General features: G+C 36.1%; 1 protein-coding gene across 3 annotated transcripts; it reads right to left on the bottom strand.

Moving 5' to 3' along the window:
• Positions 1-5,978: 5,978 nt before the first annotated feature.
• On the bottom strand, positions 5,979-9,872 carry LOC113346943. 3 transcript variants are annotated; one of them, XM_026590498.1, is made up of 7 exons: positions 9,720-9,872; positions 9,281-9,617; positions 8,702-9,167; positions 8,540-8,545; positions 7,836-8,305; positions 7,307-7,703; positions 5,979-6,343 (listed from the first exon to the last, which is right to left on the bottom strand). In XM_026590498.1, the coding sequence occupies exons 2-6, from the start codon at positions 9,590-9,592 to the stop codon at positions 7,326-7,328; spliced, it is 1,632 nt and encodes a 543-aa protein (XP_026446283.1). In that variant the 5' UTR covers positions 9,593-9,617; positions 9,720-9,872; the 3' UTR covers positions 5,979-6,343; positions 7,307-7,325. The 3 variants fall into 3 exon arrangements, with proteins under 3 accessions (XP_026446283.1, XP_026446281.1, XP_026446284.1); XM_026590496.1 differs by lacking the exon at positions 5,979-6,343 and having other exon boundaries at positions 7,052-7,703; XM_026590499.1 differs by lacking the exons at positions 5,979-6,343; positions 8,540-8,545 and having other exon boundaries at positions 7,052-7,703.
• Positions 9,873-11,085: the final 1,213 nt, after the last annotated feature.

Genomic DNA, 11,085 nt, shown 5'->3' with positions numbered 1-11,085 from the left:
AATTTAGTGTTGGCCTTCAAATTATGCATACAACTAGACATAACATACATGCCATTTTGCATACTTATTATCATCATCCTGACATTTTACTGAGTTGTATGTATGGAGATTATGATTCTGCTGAAAATCAAGAACAATGGCAATATTTGTTAGAAATGCATCCTCTTGTAGATTTGTCGTGGGTTTTAATTGGAGATCTTAACTTCACAATGAATGCTTCAGAATTACATAGTTCACATACTCCATATCATCAACACTCTGGATTAGTTAGACCTATTATTCAACAACTAGGTTTAATTAATTTAGGGTTTTAGAGCTCGCCAACAACTTGGTCTAATCAAAGAACTGATAATGCTCATACTGCTGTTAGACTTGACAGGGATTTAGTTAGTTATAATAAAACTTCTTTTCAACGTATTCCACATGTTGCTTCAGATCATTCGCCAATTTTGTTATCTACTTGTCGAGATTTTGGGCCAAGAAATATTCCGTTTCGTCTCTACAGATGTTGGTTTTCTCAAGTTTTTTGTACTGATACTATTAATGATAGTTGGACTCAAAAAATTTAGATTCTCCTTCTTATCAGTTTAATTCTAAACTGAAGTACACTAGACAAAGACTTCAGCTTTCGAAAAAACTGTCTTTTTGCAATATTGAATCTACAGTTCGGTCAAAACATCAAGAGATACATCATTTTACTAGCTTAAATATGCCCATTTGTCATCCTATAATTATTAACCTCACTCACTCTCTTGAGAGCAGGTTGTCAATTCAGAAAGATTTCTATATCTAAAAAGTTATTGCACATGCTTATGACGCAGATAGGAATACATCTTTCGTTCATGCTACTGCAAATTACAACAAGAAAACAAATCATATAGATTGAGTTCAGGATTCCTTTGGTATTTGGCATGATTCTGTAGATGAGATTGAGAATACTCTACTATAACACTTCTTAGCTATTTCAACAACTACAAATCCAGCCACTGATACTTCTACTTTATCACAATTTCATAATTGTGTTAAAGATGCAGATAATAACGCACTTCTTCAAATTCCTTCTGAACAAGAAATAAAAGAAGTAATTTTCCAAACCAGGCCATGGGCTTCACTGGGACTAGATGGATTCCAAGCAGTTTTTTATCAACAATGTTGGTCTACTGTAGGTAAAGAGGTAACCTCAATGGTTCAACATTTCTTTTCTCATAAGTTTATGCTTAGAGATATAAATCATACTTTTCAAGTTCTTATACCTAAAATATTACATCCACGAACACCCAATGATATCGACCTATTATCTTATTAATGTTAGTTATAAGATTATTTTCAACAATCATCTTTAACAAATTGAAACCTTTAACTCAACAACCTCATTTCACCTACACAATTTGCATATGTACCTGGCAGACACATTCAATACAATGTTATAATTGCACATGAGCTCATTCATACTATGAAGAAAAAAAAGTTTCTTATATTGGCCTCAAATTAGACATGTCGAAAGCCTTCGACAGACTAGAATGACCCTTTCATTTTAATATTCTTCTGCAACTTGGATTTCATCAAGACTGGATTCATCTAGTTCGATAATGTATTACTACTACAAGCATACACTTCTCGTCAATGAGAGACCATCTGCTTCCTTTACTCATTCACGTGAAATTCGATAAGGTAATCCACTATCATCCTATTTATTTCTTATCATTATAGAAGCATTCTCAACAATTATTCAATCACAAATTTTACAAGGAAATTTAAAAGAAATCAAAGTGGCAAAACCCAACCCAGAGGTGAGTCATCTTTTCTTCGCGAATGATTTCTTATTATTTCTAGAAGCATCTCCGTCTTATCTCATAAATTTACAACATATTTTGGATCAATTTGGTAATGCTTTTGAACAGGTAGTAAATCTGTAAAATCCATTATTTTCTTCAGTAAGAATGTTTACCTTTCTCTTCGAAATCATTTTACTAACATTCTTCATATGAAGATTATGGGTCTTGGTGAACAGTACTCAAGTATACCTTTACTCTTGCATCGATCAAGAACAGAAAATTCTCAGCCTGTTCTGGAGCACATGTATGCGGGACTTCAAGGTTGGATTAGTAAAATTATCAATCAAGCCGGTAACACAACTCAACTAATTTTTTTCTTAGCACAATGGTCATGTATCATATGCAAGTTCTGAAGTTACCTGACACTATTATACATCATATGGATCAAATCCATAGGAATTACTGGTGGAACAGTTCATTTTCCCATAGGAATTGGCGCTTTATATCTGGGTCTAATATGAATTTTCCGAAAAGATTAGGAGGTTTAGGCTTAAAACAACTTCATCATTATAACTCTGCTATATTAATCAAACTAGCATGGAACATATTCGTAATCCAGGTGATTCATATGTGAAATTATTGAAGTCTAAATATTTTCCCTATTCATGATCTTAAATATGAACTTCCTCCTGATAATTACAACTCAAGCTGGGTTTGGCAAAGTGTTGTTCATGGTATACAGATTGTTCAAAAATTCAGTAAATGGCAGGTTAGTGATAACACAACAAATAAACATATGGAAGCATAATTAGATTCCAAGTGAATCTTCGGCTTTATGTTCTTGGGATGATCTCAGTACCTCTAATATTCAATGGGTTTCACAACTTATCGATTCAGACATATCACAATGGAATATTTATCTTCTTTACCAGTTGTTCACTCCAACACAGGTGCACTCTATCTTAAATATCCCTTTGAATCTGCAATCTCAGGATAAATTGATATGGCCTCTTATAGTGGGTTTGGATGTAGAATTTTAAAGGTGGGATTTATGGGTCCAGGGGATTTGGTGGAATTACGTTTCTCTCGGTACGTTTGGTTATCCAAATCCTTGGAATCACGTTTTCTACAGGAATCACTTTTCCAGAAAATCCTCCATATGGAGTCCGACCTCTCTCCCGTAAGATTTGCTCGGAAAGTTATCAAGGGATTTATGGACCCACTTTTTTTTTTCTTATAAGTCTCATATAGATGCAATTTTAAGATTTCAGGGTAATGCCAAATGGTACATAAACTTTAAAACAAGAGAACTATATGAATTCTAAGAATTTTAACCGAGTTACCAAACACACAAGGGATTTACATAAATCCCGGAATTTATAATCCCATAGGATTATAAATTCCTGGAAACAGTGAATTCCACAAACAAACCCACCATTACTTCATCTGGTCAATTCTCAATTGTTTCAACTTATCACCATTTATATGATATTAATTTTCTATCAGCACCACCTGCTTTAAATACTGCTTACTGGTTGAAATTCTGGAAGTTGAAAATTCCATACAAATTACAGATCTTCATGTGGAAAGTTGTACATAATGCTCTACATGTTAAAGAAAATTTGCACATTAAAACTACTAATGATAATATTTGTGTCCTCTGCAATACTCAGCATATAAAAGATATCAATCACTTGTTATTTACATGCCCATTTTCCAAAGCAATATTTAGAGCTTCTCTGCCTCTACATTTTACTTATATCCAATAATTTTCAACTCTTCATGACTGGACTGCTACTTGGACAACTGATTCAATCAACTTTACTTCAGAACTCATTCTTTACATGGAATGATTGCTCTTTGGCATATCTGGAAATACAGGTGTTACGTTTATTTTCAACAAGAAACGGTCAACTCTAACTCTGCTTTACTGCCTCTTTTCAAGTATTTGGCTGACATAATTAATGCTACTTGTGCATGACATACTAGTCATTCCGTGGGGCATGAACATCATTGGACTCCACCTCCACCTCCACCAGACACTTTAAAAATCAATGTGGATGCTTCTTTTCATAAGCCTTTTCATTTGACATGTATTTCTATGTTAACTAGAAATTCTACAAGGTCATATGTTGCAGAAAAAGGAGTCCTTGTAAGAGTAAGTTATGTTAATCAGCCTGAAAGTTGGACTTTAATAGAAGCTATGCGGTGGGCAATGCAACACAATTAGAACAAAGTAATCTTTGAGTCTGACTGTAAAAATGTTGTATCATCTGTAAATGAAGGTTTGCTTCCCTGCTGGCAATCTTCTCCTTTGATAAATAAGTGTGTTGAACTGCGTGATAATCATAGTAACTAATCTTGTGTTTATGTCCTTAGAGATTGTAATAAGGTGGCATATTGCTTGACTAAGTCTGTCCTTCAAAGATTGTAATCTTTAGATAATGGTGGCAAGTTCCATCAACAGATCTTAGTGTCAAAAAAGCTATTGATGTATCTTTTCAACAACAAAAAAACTAAAATACAGAAGAAAATATCAAAACTATATTTCCCCAAACCGTCAAACTTAGGAAATTAAATGAACAAGTTCTAAAATTCTAAAAAGTCTACAGGCCTTCCCTGCAAAGAATTGTTTTGGACTTTGCTAGTATTAAACAGAGTCGCTTCAACCCATGAGGTGAAGGTGAAGGTATGAATTTCTAAAACCTATCAGTCACCTAGAGCTACGCCCATTTCCCACCTCTTTTTCGATGATGATCTGCTTCTTTTCACAAAAGCAGATCTCACTAGCTGCAATCATCTGCTAGAAACTATACAACTCTTTAGCAAGGCATCAGGACAAGTGATAAATTTCACAAAGTCGGGCCTTTTTTTCAGCAAGAAAGTGCATAATAAATACCAAGGAATCATTTGCAGATTAATGAAAATAAAAAAGATAAACCTAAAAGATACTCACTTAGGCGTTCTTCTTTTCATAGATAGATCAAAGTTGAAAGTGTTTGATAATATTATTGAAAAAATAGAACAGAGAATCAAGGCCTGGCTTGGGAAAATTCTTTCACAACCAAGTAAATTGGTCTTGAACAAATCAGTGGTTTCTAGCATGCCCATCTTTAGTATGGGGTGTTTTGTTCTACCAAAAAAAATAACTAAGAGAATCAATAATATGCAAAGGACTTTTGGTGGGGAAAACATACAAATTCGAAAGGTATTTACATAAAAGCTTTTGACTTCTTGTGTAAACCCATTGATCAGGGTGGTTTAGGTTTTAAAGAAGCTAACAAGGTTAACCAAGCTTTAATTAGTAGAATATCTTAGAGGTTAGTCAGCCACCCAAATGATTTATGCGCTCAGATTTTGAAAGGGAAATATTTCAAAAAATCAAGAGCTTTACTCGCCAAAAAGAAAGCTCACGTTTCATGGATTTAGAAATGCATTCTGCAAGGAATAGTGCATGAAAAAACATAGTATTTGGGAAGTTGGGAATGGAACTGACATCAACATCTGGGAAGATAGATGGCTTCCAACCAGAAATGAAAATTTGGCTAACTCAGCTCATAGGTCAAACACACACATAACACTTGTATCTGAATTAATTAACTCAGATACTAAAAATTGGAACTTGCATTTCTTATCTACATTCGATAATGCTTTTATTCAGGAAATAGTTAACATAAATCTGTACAGAGATAGGAATGGCAACCTCAAAAAAGATAAACTACGATGGACTTTAACAAAGAATGGTGAATTCTCTGTCAAGTCCTTGTACGCTAAACTCATAAACCCTAGCCTTCTAGTTTCCCATGCTTCGAAAAGATTCTGTAAAGGGTTGTGGAGTATATATGGATACTTCACAACGGATAAAGCTCTTCATTTGGAAGTGCTTGCAGGATGCTTTGCCAACAAAAATGAAACTAGGAGCAGCCACAGATGAGGAAATTCTTTTTGTCTTATGTCAGCATACGGAAGAGTCTACATATCATTTTTTCTTTGAATGTTCATATGCCAAGCAAGTCTGGAGCTTACCACCAATGGCTTCTCAGGGAGTTTCTCTAAACTTTACTAATGTTAAAACTTTTTTGGAACACTATAACGAATGGCAATTAGGAAACTTAGATTCAATTTCTATGGCTTTAGCAGCAACTAAGTGTTGGTTCATATGGAAAGAACATTGTTTGAGAGTTTTTGAAAACAAAACTAGAACTGTTGAGCAACTTGCAATTGTTATATCTAGTCACTTTGCTTATTGGCACCCAGATAACCGACACACTAATCACAGATTGCACAACATTAAGCATCCCAGAAATATTTATTGGCAATTACCACCTGCAAAAACTCTGAAACTGAACTGTGATGCATCTTGGCTTTCTGAAATCACTAATGCGGGTTTTGGTTTTGTCATTCGTAACTCAATAGAAACCTTTACAGCAGCAGAACATGGATGGTGCAGGACCTTCTCAGCGGAAGAGGCAGAAGCAGTAGCTCTGCTCAAGGCAACGCAATGGGCCAACAGACACGATATTCAAAACTTGATAATAGAATGAGATAATCAAGCTACAATATTGTATCTGCAAGGAAAGACAAATTCAGTGAAATGGCAATGCATAGCAGTTTTAGAAGAAGTTAAAGTGGCAGTAACTAGCCTAGTCTCTTTCAAAGGTTTTCAGTATGTAGATAGAAGAGCTAACAAGGTAGCAGACTTGTTGGCAAAGGAAGGGAGAAGATCTAAAAATACATTTTTTTGGTCTGATCAAGCTCCTAGTTTTTTATTTCCAACAATAGCTTTTGACATTGTCAAAGCTTATGAATTATGTAACTCTAATGACAATATCTTTGTATCTTGTTCTGCCATTGTTAATCCAACAAATTCAGCCATTGGAAGAGCAACTCAACATGAGTTAGTCTCAGAAGAGTCTGAATTAGCAGATTAACGGTGGCTCAGTAATATAAGTCTTACTTTCAAAAAAAAAATCAATCAGCATATAAAATTTCCCATAAGAGCCCTTGTGGAAATTGTATGGCCAATGCAGACATTTTGTTTTCCTCAATGCACATTTTCCTCTCCCTCTGCTATTATAATCATCCAAGTGATTTTGCATGTGAAAATTATGAGAAAAAAAAATTGATTTTGCATGTGAAAATTATGAGAAAAAAAAATTGTAAACAGGAAAGATGGCTGCAAAGGAGGCAGAAAATCTTGTTGAGAAAGGCAGCATTTTCCCTTTTCTCACCAAGGAAAGGAGGCAGAAAATCTGTAGTTTAGCCAATTCAAAATGGTAGTCGTTCTAACAAAAATAGTTGATGAGCTTGAAAGATCTCAGGTCAACACCATTAACATCTAAAAAAAGACATCAAAGTGATCAGTATAACACTGACTAAATTAATATGAACACAAGCAGTCGCAAGCTATTCACCCAGAGATAGGAGATATTTAAAACCTACAGAAAACCGAATAACAGCAATCGACAAACTGCTTCCTAACATCTATTTTGTTGATTCAAGTGGTTTTCCAATTTTCACAGGATACTCACCGATATCATGGATTTTGCTTCAGTACCGATTGTACGTTTTTCCATAATCCTCATGTCTTTGGCGTTGAAAATCACCACTGCTGTACACATCATGAGCTCTCGACGGAGTATAGCTTTCAACTGGATATGGGTACTTATCCCTTATGGCCACGGCAGGTAAACTGGCTCCACCATAGTGGGCATTGCCTCCTGCAGATAGGTCATAGTCTTGGTAACCAGGCCGACCATAGCGACCACTACCACCAGTACTATATCCTTGTGCCAAAGATAGCTGGCGTGCTGCTTGTTGCTCCCGCCTCTGGATATCAAGTTGAAGGAACTCTTCCCACTGCTTTGCATGCACCCCCCATTGAATAGCCATTTTCTTCATGTAATTCTCTCTCATTTCCCGAATATGCTGCAAATCAAGTAAAAGCGATTTATTAGAACTAACATGTCCAAACCAATGGCCGGAGGCATAAACAGTCAAAACTGTGTAGGATAAACAGAAAAAAGAGGCAGGACTACTAATCAAAGGTGAAGTGCACACCTCCCTATGCTTGTAATTCTCTTCATCTTCTTCGTTATCACGTGCTCTACTAAGTTCCATTGCCTCTCTCTTATATTCCAATTCTAGTTCTTCCAGTGTTTTTGGATATGCAGGGAATTCAAACCTCCCACCACCAGGATTCACCTCTGGTACGCGTTTCTCAATATTCCACCCATCAGGTCTACTGGAGCCAATGACATGTGTATGACCATCATATGGATTAGAGGCAGCATTGCTGGCAAAAGTTGGCTGTCCAGGAGATCTTGAATGAGTTGAACGAACTCTAGCTCCATCACCATAAGGGGCGGAGGCAGCATTGTTGGCGTAAGGTGGCCGTCCAGGAGATCTCGAATGACTTGAACGAACTCTAGCTCTATCATCATACGGATTAGAGCCAGCATTGTTTGCATAAGGTGGCCGTCCAGGAGATCTTGAATGACTTGAACGACCTCTAACCCCATTTCGAAAAGCTTCAAAAACAAAAAAGGTGTTAAGCAGTATCATATTTTATATTCAGATGTCTAACCTAGAGTGAAGCTTTAATTACAGATTCTATGTTATATATTAAAACTGTGAACTATCCAGTGCAAACTAGTACCAATTATGCTTTCAGAAAAAAAATTCTTTTTATGGATTTAGTCCAACTGATTCAACAATACTCCCGAAAGTTACTTCACAATCGAACACATAATGCTTCAACTTACCTCTTGCTGCAAAACAAAAATGATAAGCAACAATTATCATTAAATGTTTCATTTGAAAGCCAAAGAATAGTTTCATGGTTTTCCAAGGAAAAAAAAAACTCCAAAATATATGGTTTACCAGCTTCGTGAGGACGGGATACACGAATTCTATGGTGTCCCTACCTCGTGGAGAACCTCTAGAAAACTTCTGCACATCCTCGCGAATATGTTCCTCTACGACCTTCTCTGGTCTCCCAAACTTTTGAGGTAACTGTGTTGTTTTGCGTGGACTATGACCAGATGACCTTGGAGGTTCAGAACGCCCAGTGCGTGAACCAGCACGACCTCCATCAGCAGGAGATCTTGACCTGCTCCTTCGTGAACTAGTCGAACCTCTTTGATTTTTACTATTACCATTCCCCTCTTCCTTCACTTTGTGTACAGCATCCACACCTTTTGACAGGCATAATCTATCTTTCCCACTTACTATTATAAACTTCTCATCCATTTTAATTTTGCACCCAACATCCTTTTCAATCCTTTGAATTACCTTTTCAGTAAAGAGCGCTCGTACTTGGCTATCTCTGGCCGCAACCCTTTCAAAGAAATCTTGTGTCTTTCGATTTGCTCCAAGCGTAGATGGACATCCCTACAAAACATGTCAAGCCACGGTAAAAATAATTCTAAATCAGCTTCTAGTGTATGCAAGATAAGGTATCATTTTACCATGCCGGGGTTTTAATTAGTTGTACTTGTGCATACCTGGGTAAAGTGACCAGATTCACCACAAATTTTGCAAATCATTTCTTCTTCTTTCCGTTTCTTCCAATTTCGTTCGGTAGCTTTCGATTTAGCTTCCCAAACTTTAGCTTCACGACTAGTGAAATCAGTAGGTACAGCATTAGGGTCACGAGTTTCATCTTCTTCATCAGAGGAGGTATGAGACCTTTTGGGAACTTTAGGTTTCTCTTGCGCAGTGGCTGCTGCTGCTGTATTTGATCCAGGTGGACCAGTATATTCCTTGTAAATGTCATCGAAATCATCATCGGTATCCGGCGATGGTTCTCTTTCCATTCCGAAAACAAGTTTTTCAAACCACCTTCAAAAAAAAAAATCCTCTTATCGGAATCAAACGGCAAAACCCAAATAGATGCAAAACATGATTGAGGATAAAAAGAAAAATTACTTCTACTGAACTAACCTTTATGAGATGAGACGCAAAATCTTGAGAAAATGATCCAACGAATTTGAACTTTGGAAGAGAATCAAAACCCTTTCTCTCTCGGCCACTCTCTCTCACATTCCGAGGAAAAGCCCTAATTTTACAGCAGATATCCTATTTCTGGAAAACCCGAAAAATAGATTTTCCTTGTGAACTTGACTTAGATATCATAGCCCGAGTGGTGCCCAGGCCTTTCTGTGTGATAGAATCCGGTTATGTTAACACACAATGGTTCCCCGTAGGCCCGTACTAAGATTAAGGCCGCACATGGTTCGGTTTGGTATAGTTTTTGGCATAACCAAAGTACTCAGTTTTTCAATATTAAAAACCAATGAAACCTATTCGGTTTCACTCTGTTCGGTTCCTACTCGATTGGTTAAAAAACAGATGGTTTTGATTAACCGACAGATTTATAAACGGCATTTTACTTTGGTCTGTTTCTCATATCCACAACTTAAATTTTCAATAAAAAATGTCAGCAACACAAAACTGACAAATTCAACCTGCTACACACATAGTTTTTAAGGTCTAAAGATTTGAAATATGTACTAATAGTATAATATTAACACATAGTAAATATCATCATATTCAGACATGGCTAAAATAAAAACTTCGAGTACTTGTGAGTAGATATGGTTCCATGGATTACATAGAACTGTCTAGTAATTCAACCAAGGTCACTGGCCTGGAAAGACCCACTTTTCTGATCATACTTGACGGAGAACGACATCAATACTTCACTAGATTCTTTAAAACAATTGCAGCGAAATGGATCTGAGAAAAATTACAACACCATTAGTTACTTACATGCATATTGATTTCTCATAAACTAAATATGCAAGTAACTAAACACCAAAGAGATTCAAAAATACAAACAGCAGCACAATATGAACATGAAGACATGCTGGTTGAACTAACTCAAATATGAAGGGGCATCCCATGCAAACACATTGATTTGGTCAATCATTTTAAAGCACCAAGAAAATAAAAGAATGGTATTAGTAAAATAAAAGTTTAATTCTCCATTCTTCCAAAGTCATGACTCTACTCAATAAATCAGCTGCAAACCAAAAAGCATTGGATTCCTCACAATGCATACGTACAAGTATCACATTGTCGACATATTTCCAATCATTTTCAGTCTATAAGCTAAGTTTAGACCCAATGCAAAATAAATTCTCTTAACTGTTACTTTTATCTTGTCAAAATTGTTCGTTATTTTGGACTACAAGAAATTGCACACCACAAAAATGACTAACAAACGAGACTCTACCTCCATAGCATCAGTATACATTGTGACTACCATCCCAATCCCAACTAAGCTTCACTCACAACAACAACAAAT

This window comes from Papaver somniferum, chromosome 2 (genome assembly GCF_003573695.1).
Source record: "Papaver somniferum cultivar HN1 chromosome 2, ASM357369v1, whole genome shotgun sequence".
Classification (NCBI taxonomy): domain Eukaryota; kingdom Viridiplantae; phylum Streptophyta; class Magnoliopsida; order Ranunculales; family Papaveraceae; genus Papaver; species Papaver somniferum.
This window is presented reverse-complemented; position numbering and strand designations above follow the sequence as displayed.

What these genes read in the sequence shown, in the direction of transcription:
- LOC113346943 (XM_026590498.1), bottom strand. Translation starts at nt 9,592, where the DNA reads ATGGAAAGAGAACCATCGCCGGATACCGATGATGATTTCGATGACATT. An exon ending in AATCTGGTCACTTTACCCAG is followed by an intron (nt 9,168 to 9,280) that starts GTATGCACAAGT and finishes CATGTTTTGTAG; the next exon opens with GGATGTCCATCTACGCTTGG. An exon ending in AGAATTACAAGCATAGGGAG is followed by an intron (nt 7,704 to 7,835) that starts GTGTGCACTTCA and finishes CTTGATTTGCAG; the next exon opens with CATATTCGGGAAATGAGAGA.